The 25,110-nt window shown below is 55.3% G+C and overlaps 1 protein-coding gene across 1 annotated transcript in view; it reads left to right on the plus strand.

The window, feature by feature from the left end:
* The window catches only part of FLT4 (fms related receptor tyrosine kinase 4), a gene marked incomplete at both ends in the record, with an annotated part of 56,098 nt that continues 30,988 nt past the window's right edge, over window positions 1–25,110 (plus strand). The window contains 2 exons of the mRNA XM_082006189.1: window positions 1–58; window positions 21,962–22,058. Coding sequence (XP_081862315.1) covers window positions 1–58; window positions 21,962–22,058 — 155 coding nt within the window. The remainder of the gene's footprint in view (window positions 59–21,961; window positions 22,059–25,110) is intronic.

Genomic DNA, 25,110 nt, shown 5'->3' on the forward strand with positions numbered 1-25,110 from the left:
ATGAAGAGAGTTTGCACGCTGTCCTTCTGGCTCTGGCTCGGCATTGTCTCGGAGGCAGGTGAGCGCTGCGGGCGGCCCGGCCGGGGCTGCGGGCCGCCCGCTCTGCCGCCCGCCCCGCACCTGCGGGCGCGCTGGGGATGGGGCTGCCCCAGCGGGACGGGACGGGACCCGGCGCTGCCGGCCCGTATGTCTGCCAGACCCCGCAAGGAGCCACGCTGCCTGCCGCGGCGTCCCCCGTCCCGGGCGGGGATGCGCCGTGCCCCGGGACCGCCTGCCCGCCCCGGGCTCCGCCAGCGCCGACACAACGCGCCCTGGGCTCCTCCAGCCCCGACGGGGACCGACGGCCTCGGTGTCCACCCTGGGTGTCCCCGACGGCCGTGACAGTGTCCGGGACGGGAGGACCCTGTTGCCGTCCCTGCGGGGTTCGGGGCCGCGGGTGAGCCCACGCCGTGTCCGTGCCGCGGGTGTGCTCATTGCAAGCAGGGAGAAAACCGCATCGGACTCTTGCAGGAGGGATTTCTCTGCGCCGGGAAGCGCCCGGCCGGCAGGGCAGCCTGGAGGCCGGCTCCCTGCTCTGTTTGTTTATTTTTTCATGCACAGAGTCATTAATTTGTGAGCGCCGGGCAGCGTGTTGGGGAGGACAGCATGGGGCGGTGGTGGCCCATGCCATGGCCGTCCAGCCTGCCTCTCCCGGCCGCTTGCTGGCAGCTCTGGTCCACTTGGGAAGGCACCCAAGGCAGATCCCAGTGAAATGCTTTTCCCTTCCATAGAGCTTTTAGGGTAAAAGCCTGTTGGGCAGTGAGTTGAACCGCATGGCCGCAGCTTGGGTCAGGTCAATGTGGGACCATGGCAGAGATGGTGCTACAGTGCCCTTCCAGAGCGCTGAGACCATGGGACTGACCAGAGCTGGGTGGGCAATGCCTGGGCAGCGGGGATGGGGCACCAGCCCCACCAACCTTCCCCCTGGGAAGCTGCTGCTTGCATGGGTCTTTACTGGATCAGAGCGAGCCTGATGGAAAGTTAAGAACGCTGGAAGCTTGCGATGTGGGGAGATGAATTTTGGGAGCATAAATAGAATTTTCTATACCTTCAGCTCAATGACTCATTGTCACCGGCAGCATTTGCTGCTGTTGTTGAAGTGAGCTCACGGGAGGCTCGCAGGGCTGGCCACAGAGGTGTGGTATGGACAGCATCACTGGCAGCGGCAGTGTCAACCTGCTCTGCCCAAATGCTGCTGATGGCTCTGGTGCTGTGGGGCCAAAGGACCCACCGGGCTGCTGGAGCTCAGGAAGAGCTCTAGGAGGCAGGGCAGAAAGGGACCTGCTGCTGGTGGCATCGCGGCGGGAGCTGCAGCTGTTCAAAGCTTTCTTGTTAGCAATTTGTAAAGCATCGTGTAGCTGTTCTCAGGTTCTTTCATCTCCCGGGGGTGCAGGGAGCGGTGCCTGGGAGGCTCTGGCCAGGGCGGCTGTGCGATGTGTGGGCCTCGTCAGCGCAGGGCTGCGTAGAGCTTTGAAGCACTTGGGTGCTACCTGATTAGTGCAGTGACGAAGGGTGATGTGGAGCTCAAGTGGGGGACCATACCCTGTGGGTTTGCTGCCTCCTCTTCTGTTCTACCTGAGACCAATTTGTCGGTGCGTAAAGGACCCACAAATTCCTTGTTAAGCATAATCCCAGCTGGGTGCAAATATTTGCTCCCCTTGGAAGCAGGGACAGAGGCTGTGAGACTGTTCCACCTGGCAAGGGTGGAATAGTCATCTCAGGATGATGAAAGGTCTGTTTCGGCTCTGCGTCCTCCTTGTTCCCACACCTTGGTGCCCGGTTAAATGGGCTCGGCTAGGAGGGGATACCGTGGATAATGGCACGCAGGCTCTCCTTATGTCCCAGCTCTGCAGTGCTCCCAGAATGGAGTAGAGTTGGGGAGCCGCCCTTTGCAGGCTGTAATTGGGGGCAGCAAGTGGAGGTTCAGCCCCAGCATCCCAGGGCACCTCGGGGTGACCCTTTGTGGATGGCGATGACAGCGTGTGCTCCCTGAGCTCTGGGCATAGAGCAGCGCTGACCACCACACAGCCCGTTGGGGGCTCTGGCTTGCTGTTTTCAAGAGCAGTTTTCAATGCCCTTTGCGTGAGGGAAGGGCCTGTGCTTGCATAGGACCTGAGCCGACTCCGTTGGTGCTGCTGCTTGCCCTCCTCTAAGATCACGCAGACCTCCGCGGCCGGGTGCTCGGACAGCCCCGCGCTGACCGTGCCAGCAGCAACATTCGCCTTCGCCGCTGGGATTTGTAGCAGTTGCTTTATTGCAAGTAATAAACATGGGCCGTTTCAGCAACACCCTTTCATGCGAAAGCCCACGAGCGCACAACAAACCCTGCTCTGCCTTAACCCCGTCGCTTGTTAGAGATGAAGCAGAGCCAGGGCCGAGGAGGAGGAGGGTGGTGGAAGGGCTGCAGCCCGCTGTGCCCGGGGGCTGCTGGGGAGGGGGCAGCCACGGCCCCTGTGCCCTGCCATCTGCTTAGGGACGATTTTAGATGAATGGGCTGCAACTACCGCTCTGGGATTTGGCTCGGGCACGCGAGCCCGCGGCTCGCTGCCTGCACAAACAGCCACGAGGGTGTTTGTTGCTGAACTCGGTTTGACATCTGGTCGGGGGGACACTCCCCCGGCAGCACAATATCCCCGGCCAGCACAGCCAGGGCGGGAGGGGGCTTCCTCTGGCGTGTCCCACCCCACGCTGCTGCCTCTCTCCCATGGGCTTGCTCCACGCGGGATTGCTGTCCCTGGGGTGTCTCTTGGCCCCACACGGGTGCGGTGTTTTCCAGGGCAGGCGTGGGAAGGGCAGGTGCTCCCAGCCGGCCAGGAGGGAACAGGCTGTTCCCAACGTCCCAGGGCAGTTCCTGGGGAGGGAAAGGGAGAGCAGGGATCCCACGGGAACGGCAGCAGGAGGGGGCCATGGCTAGGCAGCAGTTTCTCCGATGCCGTACAGGGCATCTGCAGCACTCAGGAGGTTGCTTTGCAGAGTGGCTGCCAAGCAGGGGGGGCTCTTGATGGGTCCCCAGGTCTGGATGGCTCTCAGCAGCTTTTGGGAGAAACGTGGGCCCTGGAGATAGCACCCACCTCACCCACCTTCTTCCCAGCCACATGAGCTGGTGCAGCAGAGGCGTTTCCAAATGAACGTCTGGAATGTCTTTGCATTCAGCCTGCTGGACTGAAACAGCCCCAAGCAATGGGGGCAAGGTGGGGGGCTCCCTCACCCCCAGTTTGGGGTGGCTGTGTATTTTAATCCAGTAGTGGGGGAGAGCTGCAGTAACGCTGGTGTGATGGGGATCCTGGGGGCGTCCTGCAGGTGTGGGAGAAGCAGAAAGCCCTGTGATGGCCGGACCCCGCAGGGTGCGCTGCCCACGGAGGGTGGGGAGCCGGAGCAACGGTTGTGGTGGTTTCCGTGTGAGGAATGGCTAAACGTCACAGGGTGCTTCCGCCACGAAAGACGGGCCGGGTCATCGTGACAGAGGGCTGCAAAATCACAGCTCGCCTGGAGAAGGCAGTTCCTGGCTGGTTCCCATGGTGGGAGGATGAGGGGCATGGGGTGAGGGGCGGCAGTAGCTTGTTTCACAGCGCTGTGGAGCTTGTCGCCACGGGGTCTTGTGGGTGTTAGGCATTTGCCTGGGTCCATGGGCAGTTGTGCATGGAAAAATACATGGGTTTGCAAGGAAAAGATCCACAGGCAGTTAAAGCTGAAAGCCCCCTTTCCCACCCCAGACTGTGAGCCAGAGGTGCCCAGGACTGTGTTTCGCCTTGACCTGCCCCAGCTACCCCTGCACAGGCAGCTCCTGCAAATCTCCACCTGGGCGAGGGGCAGCGGGGAGCCGGGCACACAGCCCCCAGAGGGTCCCACGCCAGCTGGGTGCCACGGGGGGACCTCGACCGTCTGGTGCGGGCCAGCGTCTGCTGGGGGGACCAGAGCTGAGCCTTGCCCTGGGCCGGAGCTGGAATTATCTTTTGTCCTTCATTAGGGAAAGAAATATTGCTGCAGCTGCACTGGCATCTAGTGACTGGTTAAATTAATTCCAGGGTTTTATTGCCTCTGGCTATCCCAGACCTTTGTTTCTTGTTTCACGTTGTTAAAAGAGAGGGTTAGCTGGGTCCCAGGGGGGCTTTTTCTCTCTGGTCAAAACAGTTCTGATGTTTTCGGCTCACAGTATTATTGCCCATCTGCGGTGCCTCATTGTTAACGCAAAATAGTGGAAGCGGAGATGGCCTGTGGTCAAGTCGGCGAGGAGGCACAAGCCCTTGAGCCCAGCGTGACCGCTCATTTTGTTGAGCGGCTGCAGGCAAATCGCTCCATCTCTAGGTGCAAGTTCAGCAGAAGGAGGGTGAAAACCTGGCCCCGCGGCAGCTGGTGGTGAAACTCCCACTAAGTTTTATAAGCTGAGGATATTAAGTGGGGAGTCTCTCCTGGAGCTGTTTCCCTGCCGAGGTAGCAGAAACAGGTTTCAGCCAGTGACTTGTATTTCACCTTACAACTTCTCCCACGTGTGAATTGTTTTTCTTGCTGTGTTTCTGCCCCCTCCTCCCAGGGCAAGGATCTCCAGCGCAGACTTTGCGGGCCAAACCTGGAGGTGCCGTGGGACGGACGTCATGTGCTGATGAGGGAGGATTAGTTTAGGGGGTCAGGAAAAGACTCCGAACTGGGGAAACAGAGAGAACGCGGTCGCAGTGAAATGCAAGAGGTAGTCCGAGCAAATGCTGTCGTCTCCCCTTCTCTGAGCACGTAATAACCAGGTGGCTGCTGCTCCCCTGCTCTGCTTCAGTGCAGTGAAAGGCAGCAATGACCCCAGGGCTATCCCCAGGAAGGGCTGTGAAAAAGGGCTGAGTGGATTGCAGACTGTCGTGGTCACTGTTACTGATGCCCTGGCATGAGCAGAGAGAAAGAGGAGATGAGATTTTTACCCGTTTGCAGCAGCCAGTCCAGAGCTGGTCGCAACTCTCGGCAGAGCCTGGAAAACCCTAGTTCGGTTGCAGAGAGATAAGCAAGAGAATAAGCTCAACCCTGCTCCCGGTCTCAGTGCATGCAAAGAGGGAAGTGGTCAGAGTAGCTCAGTGATGCTTTTGGGACCCGCTGCTGTCATGTGAGGTGTAGCCACTCACCTGCATGCAGGCGCCGAGGGGTTAAGCCTTCTCCTGGCCGTGGCTCCAGTTGGCTGGGCAAACGCCAGCCGGTGTGCCGAGTCCGCCCGCCTGGGTCGGCGGTGCTAGCGCCGGTGACGCAGCGCCCGGGCACCACCCCAGCATGGCTACGCCGCACAGCATGACGAGGCCGCCCGCCCGGGCAGGCGCTGGGGGCCAGGGCATCCCCCTGGGGAAGGGTTAAGTGAAGACGAGCCGTGCCAATGCCAGGCTGGGTGTCCAGGTTCTCCCTTGGCGGAGGTCAGCGGTGGTTCATGGGAAAGGAAAAATTGGCAGCTGGGCCGGATGTCCCTGCGTTTCCCCTCTTCCTGCAGCCGCCTGAACGACGTTCCTTATTTAGCTTTCCTGACGGACAGGAGGAATCTGATGGCGGAAACTGTCACTGCCTGATAACAGCGCAGGGACCCCTTTATGATGGGCGGCACGGCAGGGAACAGGGCAGCGCTCGTCCTCGCTGGGAGCGCAGATCCGGGCAGCCGGGGCTGCCCTTTGCACCGGCTTTTTGGGGGCGTCTGCGAGTAGGGAGGGAAGGGCACTCACAGCCCTTCCCTTTGTGTTGGTTTGTGTACAAACACCCTCAGTGCTATTTAAAAGACTCTCAAGGCCAAGAAGAGATGGCATGTGTATATATTATATTGGCTTTTTTTTCTTCTTTTTGGTGAAGCATCTGAGCTGGTGAAAAGGGTCGTGGATGGGGAGAGGGGAGGCAAGGAGCAAAGCCGTCCTGCCACGGTCTGAGACCCGGTAAGGCTTTCCTCTCACTGGCAATGAGGACGTGAAGGGCAGCCAGGGCTGGGATGCTTCAGCAAGAGCTGGGAATGATGACCAGTGCCAGGAGTTGGACACACATACCAGTTACCAGGACCGTCTCCCATACAAGGGTTCTCTGCAGATAAACACTGCAAACGAGATGTTACTGCATGTTTTATTGTCCCCAGCTTTCTCTCCATAGAAGATGGCATCTTGCTAGTGTCTGCGCCATTCTCTCATACGTGCCCGTCGTGACCAGTCCCAAAACCACAAAAGGTCCTGAAATACAGCCTGGATTTCAGTGTATCCATTGATTTTTATCTTGCATCTGTGGAGGCCACCAGGCTGCTCCCATACCAATAAGAGCATTGTTTCCATGGCAATTAATGTATTTAAAAAGGGCAGAATGTACAGCGAGACTGTATTTTTTTTTAAAGAAGGCAGCCCTTGCTGCCGGACTGGGTTGTGGACTCCTAGTCTGTGCAGCGCACGGATCGGCATCGCTGTGCTCCGCGTTGGGATGCAGGGCTCAGCTGGGCTGGGTGGCACGGGGCTCGCACAGACCTGTGCAAAAGCCACGCTACAGCCTCGCAGCGCTGAGATCACCGGTCGCCTGCTGCTCGGAGAGTCTTGTGTTCCCTGGGGTGGTTAGAACTGCATGCTCCGAGGTGCATATCTGACCGTTTCACTTTTAGCTGAGCAACATGAAAAAATCTTCCTGCAAGACTCGAGACCTCAGCAGGAACTCACGGGAGTTGTTTCTGCGCTCTCTGAGCAGTCTACTATATGACCAGGTCACCTACCTGAGCATCCATGAGTTGCAGGATTAAGGTTTAGGTCATCAACCTATGCTGGTACCTCAGAACCAAATGCTTCTCACTTCAGCTAGGTTCAAATTCCTTTTGTGTTCGCTTTCTGTCATCAAGCGGCATAGGCAGGGAGATTGGTGTGAAGGGAATTGCTGTATCAATCCATTTGTGTTCATATATTGCTCTGTCAGTGCCACTGGTGCATGCAGGGCTGGCAGACATGGGAAGGAAGCAGGAGCTCCTGCCTTCTGCCCCAAACACCAGTGCACATTTCGGATGGCCGTGCTGGGAATGAGGTACCCATGGGGGATAACAGGGCTTTGCATCCTCCTAAGGCAGAAAAAGCGGCAAAATTCATATTGCAAGTTATTTGTTTAAAATGATACATGTTTCTTATGGTGTGACTTCCTAGCGTGACGCATAGTTGCCATTGCAGCGAGATGAGTTAACTTCCTGCTATACCTTCCTGGGCAGGAGTGTCACCCAGCCCATCCCAGTCAGATAAAGGTTTAGTGTATAGCCTAAGGCACTTGCTCTACAGCCTGTGAGGGGGAAGAAAGGCTTTTCTGGAGGCACTCCATCCCATCTTCAAAGAGGTGTTGAAGGAATTGCCTTAGGGGAAGTGATGGCTGAGACTGTTCCCAGCCTGTGTGGTGTCTGCACACGTGTGTGTCCCCAGGACCGGCACTGCCCCTCTGCCGGGCTGCATTTCACCCTGCAATCCGTGCTCTTCCTCGCCGGCTGCCCCGGCTGCCTCTACATCAGCAGCTTGCAGCTGCACGAGGGAACAGGCACGGTCCAGTGGAGGGTGGACGAAAGAGCAGCATCAACCAAAACAACTGACGGCCTCAGCCTTGGGAGACGGGGCCAGGAGGAGGCCGGGAGGTAGTGGGATCATGTGGAGTGAGCAGTAGACAAAGGAAGGAAGTTTTTATTACTGGACCAAATCCTGAAGTCTTTCAGTTGTATTTAGGCCAATGCCTCAATGACTTCAGTGGAGACTGGTCCGAGTAAAGAGAGAAGAAAGGGCTTCAGGATCTGGGCCCTGGGTAATTGTGTCACGTGGGAAGCTTATGAAGAATTTGCAAGCTCATGATGGCTTTCCTGAGCAGCTGGTGCTAGCCAGTGAGCAGCACCCATGGCAGCCAGGCCTAGGTCACCATCCTCTTCCTCTCTGGGGACACAAAGCGCCCATCCTGCAGCGGGTTCACCATTTTGGCCGCTGGCAGGGCTTCATGGGGCTTGGTGGACCCCACGGGGCCCAGCCAGGTGCACCAAGTTGGGTAGTGGCTCCACAGGTTTGTGAAGGTCTGTCTGCGTGCTCGCAAGTCCCAGGAGGCCCATGGAGGCTCTTGGGGTCCTCCATCAGCTTTCTGACTTACAGAGGCACATGGGCTCTTCATGCAGCAGGGAAGTCTGTAAAAGGTTTACTGGTTTCATGTGTTCCCCCCAAAAAAAGCTACAAAAAGTGCAGGGCTACATAGCAGAGCCTGGAAAACCCTCCATTGATTTCCCTGCGTGTGGAAGGTCCCACTTCGGCTGGGGGAAGCATGTACATGTCTGCGCAGACACACACGTGTGTGCTGACAGTGGGGCTCAGCTCTGGGCTTGGCTCTCCCTCTGTGACTTGTTTTCCCCACTTCTGAAATACTGGCATCTGCTGAGATGGATGATGTAGTGACCTAAGAAAATAAATACTGACAAAAGTAAGGGTCAAGTCAATAGTTTCCATGGACGACGGTAAATCTTGATATTTACTGAGGCAAGAAGGTTGGGCAGGAGTTGTGGTTTATACTCAGACTTGGAAGCTGCCAGCTCAGAGTGATGGCAGCAAGCAAAATTGCATCCAACAGAGGTGACTGCATCCAGCACACACAGAAATCCATCACGCACGCGTTAGATTTTCCCAGCCTGAGCAGAGTCCTCAGTGAGGCATAATTTGGCTTAAGTGGCCATCACCCCTTCACCACGCTGCAGTGCTCAGCCCTTGGGAAGCAAAGGGCAGAAGTTTAACTGCATGTCCCAAAAGCGTGGCGGCCAGCTGCGGTGCGGGATGCCCCCGTGGGAGGTGCACGCATTCACACCAAGAAACTCGCTGTGCTGCTGGCCGGGCACAGCGATCCTTGTGCTGGGATGAAACACTAGGGAAGCAACCACCTTGCCTGCAGACAGGGTTATCCAGCGACACCTTCGTAAAGCAATTTAGCTAATGTAGCGTGCGTGCGGGCCTGATGACTCCTCATTTGGTTTGTTGGTTGTGGCCAAACTATCAAATTCAGCAGGTCTTGGGCTGCTGTCTGTAAGTGCTGGCTCCGGCAGTACTGCCGGCGCTGGGATGGGATCAGGGCATACCCTGTTCTTCATCTCCTCCCTGTGCCATGATGTCCCAGTGCCCAAGTGAAGGGGAGCCACAGCGTACCCCATACTGCCCTGTTCTGGGCAGACAGGCTCAGGCCCCAGTATGTGCCCCCTTGGGTGACAGTGTTGTGGTGGGATTTTCCAGCTTGGTCAGGTAGGTCCAACAGACTTGCTTGCTCATGCGCTATGAGGACTAACAGAGGCAACCAGAAGGCATGAGTGATGGCTTGATGTCCCCAGTTTGAACACTTGAGGATGGGTTTTGATGTCCCTCAACCCTTCTGGGTTGTAGGGAGGCAGGATCCTGTCCAATGACATCGGTCGTGCCAGAATTGCACCCAGGCCAAGACGCGATGCCTGCTGCCATGCTGCCTGCGTTGCCCAGTGTTGCCCCTCAGCAACGCTCGACATTTCACAATATTTATGGCCGCTCCTCACCCTTGGCTGCTTAGACAAATAAAGCCTAATGCAGCCTGAGGCAGTTAATCCCTGGCTCTCCCGCCTCCCAGCAATAACAAGGCCTGGGTGGCATTTCAAAGAATGCACTGGGGGAGAGGGGGAGCACTGGGATCTATCTTTTATAGAGCAGTGGAAATACAAGCCTGCCTTCATTGAAGATAAGTGGTGTTGGCCAGGCTAAGCTCCTGCTTAGAGGTTATAGCAGTGATGGAAGGCAGGAGACTCCGCACGGCGTTGGCCCCGCAGTAACCTTTGCCAAAAGAAAAACACTTCTTAATACAATAGTAGATTTAAAAAAAAAAAAAAAAAAAAGAAAAATAAACAGGGCCCCATGTGAACTTAGGAAACTTGTGCTGGCGTGAAGAGAGATGCGCGTGGTGAAATGGCCTGAACAGCACCTGGAAGGGCTCTGGGCCCCAGAGTCACGTTGCTGGGAATGGGAAAGGGCCCATGTCTGTTCTCAGCCCCTTGGTCCAGTGCGGTGCCGACACAGCCCCACTGCCAAGTGGCTTCTCCTGGCTTTGTGGACCAAGCCAAGGTATTTTCCCTTCATTCACACCTTGGCCTTCCTGTGGGGCTGGGAAGGCCATCCCCAGCCTCACCCCACGGCTCTGAGCACCAACTACCTTGCAGTGACCAAACAGGGACAGTCAGGGAAGTGGCGTTTGTCTCTTTAGCACAAGTTCCCTGTTAATACTTGTGCTCCTTTGGTGGAAGTCATTAGCATGTGTAAACGCTTCCTTCCTGTTGCGTCCGCTTGCGTGCTCTTCCCGCTGAGCTGCGTGGCAAGGGAAGCACCTTTGAACGGGAAAACAACAGTCAACCTCTGAGTATGAACAAGAGAGTAACTGGGTGTTTATGAAGCTTGGTAACCTTCTTGTAATCTATTTTTAAAAAGCAGCATAAGGTGTTTCAGCTTGCTGGCCTTCAAATAGCACCAGGGTCCGATACTGCCATTTAGGCTGTGTGTTTCATCATAGGAATTGTGCTATGATATACAAAGTGTGACATTTCCAACTCAGCCTTTCTTGGAAGGGAATTAAATGAGTTTCATAGCTGCGTGAGGGGTGTTATGTGGAGGTGGAGAGAGAAATCTGTGCAGATGTTAAACAGCCAGCTAATCTCAAGTGACGTGAATGCCCTGATACACTTTGGCTCTTGGAGATGATGATTATCATCTCCTGCTGCAGCGGGTCCTGGCTTGTGGTCACAGCTCTGCGCCAGGAGAAACTGAGAGCACACGCGCTTAATTTGCCATCGATGCCCTGGGCAGCCCCGCGGGGCCGGCTTTCCTCCCAGTGCCCCAAGTCTCTCCATCTTCAAGTGTCTTTGCCCAGCAGGGAGCAGATGGGACAGTGACCTGAGAGTGAGGAGCAACCCAGCAAAGCCCTATGTGGGGGGAGAGCTTTGCTGTGCTCTCGACAGCCCGTCCCTCTTGGGGATCCTGCAGAGAGCAGAGTAAGATTTTTATTAACCGCATCGGGGAAGACTCTGGGTTTGGCCAGCTCCAGCTGCTTTCAAGGATGGCAGAAAGCCGAGCTGTGCAGTGTTTTCCAGGAGGGTTGAAATGTCATATCTCCTACGCCACTGTAGATGCGTTTACCCCAGGGAACTGCACCTCCCGTCCTGCTCACGCGGAGGCCAGGAGGGCTCTTAGATCTGCAGCGAGCACTCAGAGCTCTTCCAGCAGCCCTCTCTGCTTGTGCACGTCTGACCTCGTACCTGAGGTTTCCTTCCTCTGCTGCTACCTCTGATGACTAATTCTTCTTTGAAGAGCGTGTGCCTGTGATCTTCCTGCCTCCCCTCGTGCCCATCCCGTCAGAGGCGGCAGAAGGGGTCGTGCAGATGCGTGTGTGCGCACGTGCGGGAGTGCATGCAAGAAGCTGCGCCGTGGAGGAGGGTCTGTGCTCCCCTGCTCCCCAGGCAGCAGCGCTCTCTCATGCCTGTGACCGCTCTTCCCTTTGCTTTTTTTTATTATTTTTAGATTATACTTGATGCTTGAAAACCTTGCTTTGATGATCAGGAAGCTTAAATTCCTCCTGCACTGTGCTTGTGCTTCCTACTTTCTGGACCCATCCATGTCTAATGTAGCTTTTTCATGTTGCGTTGGCTCTGGGATAAATCCATTTTCTTTGCTCCATGTTATCTTTCATTAGAAGGAATAAAGATTACTCCCTTCTTGCTCGAGTATCTTTTTTCGCAAGCCAAAGCAGCCCAGTTCCTGCTGCCCTAAGCTCTGTGGCTTAGGCAGGGATGGAGATAGAAAGAGGCTGCATGACGGGTTCGCAGGGAGCCTGGAGCAGATGGGGAATTGAATCCAGCTTTTCCAAGGCCAAGATAATCATCTAATTGCAAAACTGTTTTCCCCACTTACCCTGTTCATCAGCTTCTCTTGCGCTCAGCAGCTGGAGATCAACTTGAGGATGGGTTGTGCTGCAGAGCAGAAGAGGCACTGCCAGCTCCAGGGCAGCTGTTTGGTTTGAGGGCTCTGAGTTGATTTCAATTCACAGCTAAGTAGCAAACATCTGGATGCAACCTCCAGGGACATGAAGATGGAGGAGCAGGTCTTTTCCGCTTGGCACAGTGCCCCCCAGGCCAGCTGTATGGCTTGCAGACCCCCAAAAAAGAGCGGCATGGTCAGCCTGGCTGCAGCAGCCTGAGTGGGAGGCAGGCAGGGTCCGCAGGCTTTGCTTGCATGGGCGTAAACCTGCCCTGAGTGGGGTACGGGGATTTCTTCAGTGTCCTGCTCAGCCTGTCCATAAGCCAGGAGTTTTGGGAAGAGCTAAACTTCAAAGGCCCACAATTAAGCCCACACACAACAAGGGAAAAGCAAACCTGCAATTTGTTTTTTTCTTTCCAAATGCCCTTTTCTCTCTGTGCTCAGTGCTGACACTCGGGCTCTGTCTGACTTCCCGGTCAGCTGCCTGTGCCTCCTCATCTCCCAGCAAGAGTCAGATGCTGAGGCCTCGCATAGCTTGAACTCCGTCTTTCCACACTGGCACATCCATAGCTCACTTTGATGGGAGCTTCACCTGAGCCCAGCATCTGGGAACGGCTCGTGGTGGAGCTGTAGTTAATGATGTCCAAACTGAGGGTGTGCAGAGACGCTGGTCTCCTCTCTGCTGCTTCTTGTGCTTTTCCCTTTCTCTGTGTCTGTGCAGCAAAGCCCTGGTGCTGTGAGTGGAAGCCCCTGCCTGGGGCTGTCACTGGCCTTGGCATGGGCAGCTTGGGCTCGCAAAAAGGGGACAATGACCTGGCGTGGGCAGGGGGATCCTGCCCTGAGGCACCTGCTCTGTTTTGGCAGTGGGTGGTTCAGGGACTCCTAGACCTGGATGTCTCACCTGGATCATTGTGTGTAAGAGTTGGTGGTGACTTGTCCCCTGGGAGCTTATCCCTCTCCTTGGGAATCTCTCTCCAGGTATCCCACAGTGGCAAAATCCACAGTTTAGCAGAGTTTCATGAAAAGATACTTTGTCTTGTGCCTCATAACTTCATCAGGTACAGCATGAGAAGCAGTGAATAACAGTTTCCTTTCCTGGTGTACCTTGTGTCATTGTGTAGGCTCTCATTTATTCTCAGTGGCCAAAGGTCTCTCTTCAGTGTCCCATGGGTTTGTACCCACTGCTGCCAGAGGTACTTCAGCCCAGTAAAGACCCTGGGGTTACACATGGATAGACGTGTAGATTCTGAATCCTGCAATGGTCAGGCAACTTCCGAGCAGTCCCAAATAGGTTAACGGCAGCAGTACAAGCTTTTCCAGAGCCACCCGCCCAGAGAGCCCAGGGCCCACGTGAGGATGTCCTCGGCCCATCCTGGCCATTCGTTTGTGCTGGCAATCCCTGTCTGCCAGGTACCAGATTTCAACCAATGCTCATTTTACATGAGCTGTGGACCATTCATTGCGTTCCTTCAGTTCCTGCGTAACGAATGGTGCTAATTTCTGTTACCGGTCCCCTAAAGCCATCCGATCCCTCTGCTCTTTCTACGCCGCGTTAATCACATCCTGCAGGAGCAGAGAATGTGAGCAGGGCAAGATTTTGAACGAAGTAAATTAAAACAGGAAGAGAAGCAACCTGACAGTCCTTAAGATGTGGGAGGATAATTTTAATTGAGTTTTGCAGTGTTTAGCCATGCAGTTAATAGGGGCCACTGAAAGAGGGATGGCTGTGTATGCTAAGCAGGGCGGCTTGCCCTGGGCTCCTGCAGAGCTGCAGCCACGGCAGTGGGAGCTGCCACAGGCATTTTGGCAGGTCTGGGGATTTCTGCCCCTTGGGGAGTGAATCCTGTGGACAGAATAGGTCCTGTTCCTGGCTGAAGGCTCTGGGCTCCCCCTCCCCGCACATCCCGCTGAGCCAGAGCTGCCCTCCGAAATGTCAGGGAGAGGAAGCAATCCTCGGCTTGTTAGTTTCGACAAGGAAATAAAACGCACAGATGGCTCGAGCATCCTCTATCTCAAAGGCAGGAAAAGGATTCTCCGGGCAGGAGCAGGCAGCCAACAAACCCAGAGCGATTCAGGGAATGGTGGACCAAACAAAGCAGCGTCTGGCCAGCCCCTGGCCAGCAGCAGAAGGGGTGGGCCAGCGGCCCGCCAAGGGGAAACGAGCTCTCTGATGTGCGGGAGCATCCCTCGCCGGAGCGAGAGCAGCAAACAGCCGGCTCCCCTGGGGCATGGGGAGGCTGCTGACAGCAGAGATCCTGGAGGAGGTCTGCAGGGTGGCCCCGGCTGACCCGCTGCCCCAGGCCGGACATGTGGCTACCTGACAGAGGCTAACTTTGGCTCAGGACGTAGCCTCTTGGGGAGGATGGAGTAGGGAGCGAGAGCCGGGGGGGCGTAGGGAGAGGAAAGACGGCAGGAGACAGAAATGCAAACATGGCCTGACAGCCGTGGGGCAGGGGGAGGGGAGGAGGAAAAAGCAGGGTAAACCTGGCAGGATGGAGCAGGAAACCGGGCTGGAGCGAGGCAGGGCGATGGTGAGATAGTGCTTCCTGCGGAGGGAGAAAGGCAGACAGATAAACACTCCCAGACAGGCGCTGGTTGACCCCTCTTTGGGACGCTTTGGCATGATGTGGCGGCGGGTGCCAAGGGCATGGGTGGCTGTGCCTGTGCAGACCAGAGTCCCAAAAGCAGGTGGCAGCATGGTCGGGCCTTGGGTTTAGCCGAGCTCGGCAGCTGGCTTGTGAAATAACCTGATTTAACCCCTGCGGGCAGGCACCGAGGGCCTGGGACTGAACGTTGCGAAGGTAACTTTGCTCCTCAGGACAGCCCAGCTCTATTGAAAGTGGCTCCTGCTTTCGAGCTCCTCTGTTTCTATCCCCTGATGAGGCTGCCAGCTTGCAAGTTCAAAAGCTGAAGGAGCCCAGAGGGCTCATGGCTTTCTTTGCCTCGTTCCCCATCAGTGCGGATGGCTATGAGATATTTGTGCCTTGCCAGAAAAGAACCAGTTAATTAAAGTTTATGAGCACTGAGAGGCTAAATGGACCTGTTGGGGTGCATGCATTGAGGCCAGAGAAGCCTTTTGAACTGAGGCTGCGGGGTGCCAGAGGCTGGGGGACTGGAGCAGAACACCCGGCCTCGTGATACTGCTGGTCTGGCTGTTGCTGCTTCTGCTTGTGTCGGGACCGTGCTGCCATTGCAGGATGCACTGCTCATGTCTCCCCCAGCTCTCCGCTTGGCTGGCAGGCAAGGGGGATGCTTTGGCTGGCGTCTCCCCTGGCTGCGGGTGCTGAGCTGGAGGAAAGCCCTGACTTTTTGCATCCCCCCCAATGCCCATTTGGACACACGTCCTTCCTCCTCATTTGGCATCGCTGTAAGACCCACGGTGCTTGGAGTGTCTCCAATGTTGGTGCCAAGAAAAAAGCATTTCCGCCAGCTCTGGTGGCCCCTTCCTTAGCCCTCATATTGGTCTGTGCTCAGGGAGCTCCTGTCTCCATACACCAACTTACCCACAGGTGTCTCAGGGCAAAGTTAATGTCTCATTATGTTTTTGGTGTTGGACAGGAGGGATCAGATGCCCAATAAAGATGATCACCTCTGTAAGTATTGACTGAGTTCCTAGAATTATTAGTCTCTTGTGTCCCCTGAAAGAGGACAGCCTGCCCTGTTGGAGCAAAGGAACATCTGATGCTTTGGGAATATCCTCACAAAATGGTGAGGACAGAGACCCACCACACTTTGATTTGGTGACATTTCAGGGCTTTGAGATTCATGGATGAAAATCTCTAGACCAGAGGAGTGCTGTCTCGTCATTGGTGTTGCCCACCATGGCACCGTGGGAAAGGTGTTGCCCCAGGCCTGAATGAGCTCTCGGTGTGTGGGGGTCAGTTGTGTGGCTGGGACAGTGATGCTACTGCTGCACAACACGAGGTGTGGAGCGGCTGATCCTGCACAGAGGAGCTCAGCCCCTCTGTTTACCCCCTTCTGGGACAGGCCTGAAGCAATGGTCAACCCTGGGTTGCAGAAAAAGGAACATCTTTCATGAACCCCATAAAAGAAGGGACCCACTTCCTTTACCCCTGTGCAAATACTTAGTTTTGGGGGGATTTCCAGTTTTCTATCATTATTGTTTTTAATTTATTCATTGCTTGCACCTCAGCCTCTTTCCATCTTGCCCACAGAGCCCTTTAGCATTCCACCTCTCCATTTTTCCCCCAGCCTCACCGTGGGCATGGGTGGCTGTCACCCTGCCCTTGCAGCCCCCGAGCACAGGCTGCTGGGCAGAACCTGCTCCATTTTGGCGTAAATTCCTGCCGCGGTTTGGGGCTCGCCCTGCCCTCAGTGAGGCTGGAGATAAAACACCTGGTGTTTCATCCCCAGGTTGGCCGGAGCCTGCCGTTCATTTCTCAGCCTCGTGCGATATCTCACCTCTCTGTAAAACAAACCTTCCTCCGTGCTAGCGAGAACCAGGAGGAGGAAGAGGAGGAGCTGACAGCCCTACGTCCAAATTCCCCCTGCTGCTCTGCCAGCTGCCTGCTCCTTGCATGACGTGACACTTACTCTTAGCTGCTCCAACCCACAGCTGGATGCTTGCCCTGTGCGTGAGGAGGAGTCACTCCATGGGGGAACTTCAGCCCCGTAGGTGGGAAGTTGGCCCAGCTCTGCCTCCGGCACGTGGACTTCCCGTATGTCTGTGGGCATCTGTGGGTCCCCAGTGCCAGGCAGCAGGGCAGGTGGGGAAGAGATAACTGGAGCAGAGGGGGAAGATTGCACCTGCGGTGCTGGAGTTAGTTCCTACAGGGCAAGGGGAAATGTTTGTGCACGTGGAGTCCCGCCACCAAATGCTGTTAATTTGGACAAGCCCAGCCTGGAAAGCTGGAGGAGAGGTCTGCAGAAAGGACAGAGCAAGGTTTCTCCTCCCTGTTTCCCAGTGTCCGCTATTGCTGCTCTTCTGCATCAAAAAGAGTCATTATTTCAGTCCCTATTTCCCCAATTGCCAGTGAGGTACCAGAATTTTATTGTTGGCTCTCCAGGAGTAGATCTTTGCTCAAATAGTACCTGTGGTGTGTGATTGCGTGTCTAAGTGCATGCCTGGCCCTGCTGGCAAGGGAAGACCCTCACCACCAGCTTTGCAGCCTGCAGGGGCAGCTCAGGGCAGCCAAGGCTTCAGGCTGGGGGTAAAACTCAAGGGAAATGGGAGATGCTTTGCAAGATGAGCCACATCGGGCTACCTGGTAGCACCGGGCGCTGAGCAATCCCAGCGCGTTCGGAGTGCTGTTGAGCTCCAGCCAGGGACAGGGCAGAGCAGCTGCCTGAGCCCAGCGAGTCGAAAGAGGCTCATCCGTGGTGCTTTGCATTGCAGACTCGGGATATAAATTCTGCCTTGGAGTCTCGGTCTGGGGATTCGGTTACCTGATACAAATCTGCCAGAAATCCCTTTTGTAGAGAGTGTCCAGATCTCAAGTTCCTGTCTTGCTTTGTCAGGATGCTCATTGACCGGGAATTTTTGCCTGAATACAGCAAAGTATTTTGTGGGGTGGTAGCAGGGCCAGGGTAGCTTTGCTGGGGGAAAGGACGCTCTTCTTTTTCCCCTCCAGTCTATCTTTTTGCCCCAGTATAGTGCTGGAATGGGCAGGCTGGGTTGGGCTGCGTTTGCGAGGTGCAGGGAGACAAGCAGGGGCAAGCAGCCTTATCCGGACTAGCTTTGCTCTGTGCATGTTATTTTGCAGCTCTGGTCACAAAACCCCAAAGCAGTAAGTTTGGTGGCAGGAGCGTGAGCTGTGCCGGTTAGCTGGGGACACGCGGCGGCTGTGGCCAGAGCGATCCAGTCCAGCGCCAGGGAAGGAAGTCAGCAAGAAGGACAGAGTGTGAACAAAAATCTTTCTCCGGAAAGGCGCCCCGTTAATCAGTCAGTGGGGCCTACTCAGCAGAGAGGGAGGGAAGGGGAAGCGGAGAGGGGCTGAGGCGGTATGCTGGGGCTTGGAGGGAAGATCCGGTGCAGGGCTTCCTGCGAGTGGAAGCAGAGGGAGAGAAGGAGCCACGTCGCGCCATACCGTGTTGTGCCATGTCTGCACCTCCACCCATGCACAGCCTTTGCACAGGTTTCCAAAGCCATAGCTCGCTGCGGCGGTGCTGGCTCTGGCACAGGCGTTGCTTTGCAGTGATTTAACCGTCTAGAGCCGTCGCAAGGGAAAACCAGGCCCCTGGCAAGGCTTTCCCACAAAGCGCTCAAGGTCGGGCATAAGGCTGGAGCCTGTGGGCTGCTGGGTCTCTGCGAGACACCCTGGGGTGGGCACACTTTCCAGGGCGAGCGTGGCTTCCTCGCCAGCTAGGGAGAGCCCTGGGATGCGGGACCCCCGTGGGCAGACCTGCCCTTAGCACTGCTGAGAGCAGCAGTGATTTCAGGGTGCAGAAAGAGGTGGAGGGGGCTGGAGAAAATGAAGGAGCTGCAGGCGATAAAGGAGAAGGCCCTTGGTGCAGCCCAGCCCCTTTCAGAGCCGCGCGCTGAGAGATCAAGGCTAGGAAAACCGCTGGGAAACGCACTTCTCTGAAAATAGACAAGGTGTGAGTGGTTGTGGGATCCTGCTTCCTCTCCCCGCATCCCATCAATCCCCCTCTGTTTATTTTAATATGCCGCTGCCAACTTGCTTGGAAACCATCTTGAAAAAACAAAGCTCGCCGGGGCGGCCGCATGCCTTTTTAATTACATTAATGTCCTCCCCGTGCAAGGGCACGATTTGGTGCGCACAAGAGAGCAGGGTCTGCTTGGAGGGCCAAGGAGATAAAGCATCGCCGGGGTTGGAGGTGGGGAAGGAGGGACTCAGAGGAGAGGAGACGCTCCATGCTCTGGAGACATCTCCCTCACACCCTGGGATTTGCCAGAGACACAAACCATCTGTATGTCGGTTAGTGGAGATTTAATGGCCAAACCCAGCACCAAGTTCAGCGCTGGGGAAAGCGAGACACAGGAGAGACCCACAGCAAGGCACATGCTCCCTCGGGGAGGGAAAGGGCAGGAATGGGGTGGATCCAGCTGGCAAGCACGGAGAGGGATGGAGAATATTTTGGAGAAAGCTGATGGCCTTGAAGATGCTTTTGCAGCCTGAGAATGGCTCTGTGCATCTCTTTGCCTGTCCCAGATGCCACGGGTGGCTGTGGGCATCGGCATCCCCAGATGCCAGCCTTGGTGCAGGGTATCGGGGTGAGCAGCGGGTCCCCAGCGTGAGCCAGTGTGCAATGCGGGGAGTCCCTGAAGCTCCCAGCAGTCTGGGGCTGGTGAGGAGGCTGAACAGCCGCGAGGGCCGACCCGGCGCTGGCTGCCAGCAGCCCGAGCGTCCCCAGCCCTGCGCCACGGTGCTTTCGGAGGGCGCAGTGGTTCCTTTTCCTGTTGTACTCGCGGAGGGCCACGGACAGGATGCATCTGCAGGAATCCCACAGCCTCAACCTGCACACATCGTACTTTTTCTTTCTTCCCCTCCACCCCCCAGCGCTGTTTGCTAAGGGAGGCAGGGGGTTATTTCTGCGGCCGTTCTGCCCCCCCCAAGCCTGGCAGCGAGGCAGATGCACAGCGTCAACCGAGAGGCTCCTGCTGTCCTGACCCCTTTTTTTTAGTGGCTCAGGCAAGAGGGACCACCCGATTTTTGAGACCCACTTTGGCGTCTGTCGCAGCCAGCCCAGGGATTGCCGTGCCAGGGGATTAGCTTTCTGCTCGCTGCCCAGGGCACCAGCAGGATGAGAGGGTCTGCTGTGCCCAGCCAACCCTATGGCGAGCCGTATCTTTCATGTTTTGGGCTGAGCGCCATGGGGGTGGCGGGCACCCCCAGCTGCTTGCTGGCACGAGTGACTGGCAGGCTGTGGCCATCTGGAGAGCGGTGTTTGCACTGGGATAAGCGTGTCCGGCATTAATAGGAAATGCAGCTTAGTGGTCAGATTCCTCCCCCGCCTTTTTTTTTTTTTAATAAACCTCGTTACATTTTGAAGGGATTTTACCAAAAATGCGCCTATTTATTTTCACAGCCCCAGGGCACATTTTTGTGTGTGACATCTGACGTCCCCTCCCTCAGGGAAGGGGAGGTTGGAGGCGTGAGGCAGGGTGTCCTCCACAGGGACCAAGCGCCGCCCGGTCCCAGGGGCTGTGGTGACGCCAACCTGACCCGCGCGTTGAATGACGAATGATGGCTGCTGTTGTTGTTGTTGTTGACTCATCACCGGGGAGCGGGTGGGAAAGGGGTGTCTGTAGGACGGGCCGTGGGGAGCGGGACCCCAGGACAAGCAGAGGTGGGTGGGCCAGGGCGGCCCCTGGGCTGGCGCTGCCTCACGCAGGGGAGGGAAGAGGAGGCGGGAGATGGCGGGGGGAGATGGCCGGAGCCCTGCTGTTGCCATGGGGGCAGCCATGGGGACGGCCACCTCGGAGCCGTGCGCAGGCGGGAAGGAAGTGGAGAACAATCGGGGAGAACAAGGCTGGCGGCCCTGGCCTGGCCGTGCCGACGGTGCCGCTCGGCACGTCCCTCAACCACCGCATCGCCCTCGGTGGCTTCTCCTGGTGGCGGTGGACCCTGGACACCACTTCCCCATGGGCCTGGCTGTTCATGCCGCCCCTAGGAGGCCATGTGTCAGAGGGGCTGGCGGCCATTTGGTGTCTCTTGGTGCAGGTTTCCCCACATTCACCACATGGCTCTACCACAGGGCTTCCAAAGCCTGCAGCCCTCAGGCCATGGTTTTGGAGGAGAGGCGGCATACAGCATTCCTGTTGCTTGCGAAATTTGTGGAAACACCACGTCCTCGAGACCTCTCCCTCTCTGCCAGATCTCTCCGAAACTGATAAATGGGTTTGAATGCTACAAGGGAAGGAGATAGACGTGCACAGAATGCAGTTACAGAAACCTCACGTTTCTGTAGAAGATTGAGCTAGCAACACATTTTTGCATTCTTCCTTAGCATTTAGCATCTACCTGAGTCACAGCTTCACATTTCGCAACTTTTTTTTTCCCTTCTCTTTCTGGTTAGTTTGCTTGCTTGTTTTTGCATTCACCGAGACTTTTCTTTTGAATTAGCTCACGACTCCAGAAGCTGGAGTTTTAAGATAAAGATCATGAAGTAATGACAGTCAGCAATGCTGTGCTAATGAAAAACAACGGGGTACGTCTCAGGGTACGTCTCTGAGGGTAACCGGTACTTCGAGTTGTTTTGTCCATGAGGAGCTCGCTTAGGGTGCGTGTCTGGCATGCTGGAGACTTGTGGGACTCTCCCAGACAAAATCTGGGAGAAGTGTGTGATACTGTGTTTAACTGCCCATCTTTGAGCCTGGATAATTTCACTCTTGGAACGCCTGCCTGGCTGCGGTGCAGGAAAGGGGGCTGCTGTAATCCCCAGAGGTTTGGTCCTGTTCAGGTGACTGCCTGTACCCGAGAGTGCCCGGCAGGAGAAGGGCCTTCAGTGAATGCCTGCTGGCTCCTGAGAGCATCTCTGTACAAACACAAGAGTTTTGCATTTGTGGTTTCTGGTTACCCCTGATTTGTCCCCCTGGTTACAGAAAACTACATAGAAAAATCTCCTGACAGACTCCCTCCAGTTAGCAGATAAGATAATTTCAGAGCTATAGTCCAAGCGAGCTCAATCTCAGTCACCTGGTGAGGAATGGACACACCTGGATTCCCTGATTTCTGGTCTTCCATTCTTTTTCTGGCCTTCATCTGTACTAGTCCATCTGTCTGAGCCCAGGGGCTGTCTGGCCCAGGCCCTAGAGCAGTTGCTGAAGAGCTGCTCACTAGAGCCAGGAGGGCTGCAAATGAATCACTGTGTCCCGGTGAGCCAGCACTGAACTATCTTGTAGGAGCAGACTCCTACGAGATGTTTCCTTCAAGAGGCTTTGCCTCTTTCTGGGCTTGTGATGCCACGCTAGCCACTGCCTGTAGCCGTGGGTCCAGGTTAGCCGATATCTGCATCATCCCCTCTCTCCTTCCTCTCCACAGATCTGGTGAGCAGCTATTCTATGACCCCCCCCTCTTTTAGCATCACCGAGGAGGAACACGTCATCAACGCCAAGGATACGCTGACCATCACCTGCAGGTAAGGCACAAGTAAGCATGGCTCTGCCTAGACTGCTCTTATCTGGTGTTAGAGGACCAGATGAGGAGACCCCACCAGTGAGATCTTGGCTGCAGTACACTGCAAATTAGCATAGCTGGCTAGAAATCTGCCACGTTTACCAAGTGTGAATTCGTCTAATTAATTAATTGAAAGAGAAGCTGAAAACATCTCAGAGGAGATGGTGATAACCTCTGCCGTAGTCTTGCGGGCAGAAGGAAAGTAGAGAAACATTTACATGATCTCATAGCTTCTTTGTAAGCTCTTTAGGGAAACTGGTCTTCCTAAATCTCCTTGCCTTTCTCCGACATTGCTTATTCTCACCTCATCAAGGGCTGCTAGGGTTGTAGTTCTGGTTTCTAAATCTGGCAGGTCATCTTGGGGGACGTTGGGAAATATCCATGGGAGAAGGCAAGGCTGCACTTAGTGGTGGCTGTAAGAGGCTTCCAGCTTTTCTAGGAAGCTGTGATTTAATGCTCTGCCGTGTACATGTGAGGGCGAAGAGAAGCCCCAGCCAGGCCAGGTTAATAATTCTGTGAGAGTAGCTGGAGAATCTCTGGTCATTTTGGAGACTGTGGCTCTGAGAAGGTGATGTGCCTGAACTGATTTATCCCATGCTGGGACACTTGGCTGTACATATTCTCAGCACTACCACCCACAAGTGGGAGAATTGACCAAGGTCAATTTTCCTGACAAAGCTGGAGTTTCCCTTCAGCAGCTGAAAGCAGATCCATGCTTGAGATCTGAGTACTAGGGCCCAATGGGGGTATAAATTCAGCGTGGGCCTCAAATGGGTGTTTCTCAGTGTTATATATAACCATGGAGCAATTACTGCAAACACTTGGCTGGTATTGTGTTCATGTCTTGTCACAAACATATTTAACTTTTCCTGGAACAGATGGCATTGCTTTTACTTTTTGTGAATCAGTTCATAGCCAGAGGATAGGGACAGAGGAGAGATTGTTGATGGCCATACTGAACTGATTTCACTCAGTCTGGGAAGTTAAGCAGTTGTAGGCTTGATCATATGGTGACCTCAGGAGCCATGGTGTGTGCTGTGTTGTAGGAAACACATGAGTCGGAGGACTGTGGTCAGCCATATAGCTGCTGTGGGGGGCACAGAGAAAGAGGAAAGAGTCTGGGGACCAGTGCTCTGCCACGGCAGTTCCCTCTGCAGGGGGACGCAGGAGCTGACACTCTCTCAAAACCTTGGAATAGGAGAGATTTGGTGAGATTATTCGGAATGAGTTTATAATCTCAGCAGTGGCCCAGGGAGGGACACAGAAAGTGGCTTCAAGAGCATGGGAGAGGTGTTCACTGCCGGTGCCCACGGCAATCCCTGCGCAGGCACCTCGAGGACTCCGCATCAGGCAGTGCTGCAGCCATAGCCTGGCATCTGGGGCTGGCTGCTGTGGGACTGGTCCCATGCTGCCACTTCTGTGGGTTATTGCCATGGAGCCAGGTACCTGGGAGTGCCACACGCGATGGAACAGACCTGTGCTCTTGCAGCAGCTTAAGGCAGGGAACTGATGGGTAATTGGAACGTGCCCTGTACTGCTTGCAGACTGAGCCAAGGCTAAAGGACATACTGAAGTTAGAGGTGTGGTTAAAGAAAGGGTCTTCTGCAGTCAAGCATGAACATACCTGTTTAGCACCATGAAGTGGAAAGCCTTTCTTTTTGGGCAACCCTCCTGAACTGGGAAGGACAAAACTGCCCTTTCCTTGTGCACTTGTTAGATATTGATTAGTATGAAGGAAAATTACATGAAGTGGAAAAAAAGAAAAAATAAATCTTATTTCCAGTGCAGACTGTGTGGCCTGCCCTTGCAGGGAGCATCATACAAGCTACAGAGTCTCTCCAAGTGGCAGCAAGCTCCCTGTTTCCTTCTGCGGTGCCAAGGCTCATTTTTCAGGCTCACTAGGCGGTATCCATACAGCATGCTGGCATGGACACAGCTGAGATAAGGACCCCAGGGGCAGGACCAAACTGGCCAGCAGAAGAGCAGCAGGACCATCTGCAAACAGTACTAAAACCCGTGCATCCTCTGCCCACGTGCTTCAAGGCTCCCCCCTGCCTCTGCATCCTGCTATCCTAGATGTGCTCCTCTGGGATTGTGCAGTGTCCTTCACACCATCGGCAGGTAGACAAGTCTCAGTATCTCCTGCATGGCTCAGAGGTTCCCATTCTTCATCTGAGATCTCAAGCCTGTGTTTGTCTAATGGCTTGAGAAGAGGATTTTGACTGTGAGACACTATTACTTGATTTGAATGAAAAGTAAATCTTTCCTGGTCCCTGATCTCTAATTACACCCAGCTGCTTCTCCAGCCTCTTCTCTGGACTATGGCCCACCCTGGGAAGACCTGGCTTGTGTTAATGGGAGCTGAAGGGAAAAACAAGCAGACCACCAAGAGAACAGGCAAAGGAGAGGGTGGTGGGGCAGGGTAGGGCAGAAATAAATACAAAATCAAATCCGGGATTCAGAGATTCCCTGTTGAGCATCATGTTGGAGGTGGCTTCAGTTTGACCCTCATCTTCCCTTGAGAACAATGTCCTCTGGCTGCTCTTTGAGCTGCCCTGGAGCCAGGCCTATGGGCCTGCTTGAAGCAGTGCTGCAGCAGAAAGCTGAGCTCAAAACCTACCACATGAGAATCCCTGGGGACCTTTCAAGATTCACCCACCGAGCGTGAGAGTCCCTCAGCCGGCTGCACTCTCAGGCTGCCTTGCAGCAGCCTGGATCTCAAACACCCACGGCTGTGCAGCCCCCCTCCTGCTCCGCAGCCCACCTAGCCTCATCGGTGACCAGAGTCCATGCCAGGCCATGGGATAAGCAATGCCTCTGAAGCTGGGCATGCTTAACAGAGACCCAAAGACACTGCACACCCACAAGGAGCCACCAGATACTGGGACTCTGCTTTTGCAAATGGTGTCACATACAGGCATGTTCCCTCCCCCCGCCGTCACCAAGTGCAATGCACCCTTGAGAGGTCCAGACAGAGCAAGGGACCAGTGTAGGAGCATTCCCCGAAATACAGA

This window comes from Phaethon aethereus, assembly GCF_964289735.1.
Source record: "Phaethon aethereus genome assembly, chromosome: 14".
Taxonomy (NCBI): Eukaryota; Metazoa; Chordata; class Aves; order Phaethontiformes; family Phaethontidae; genus Phaethon; species Phaethon aethereus.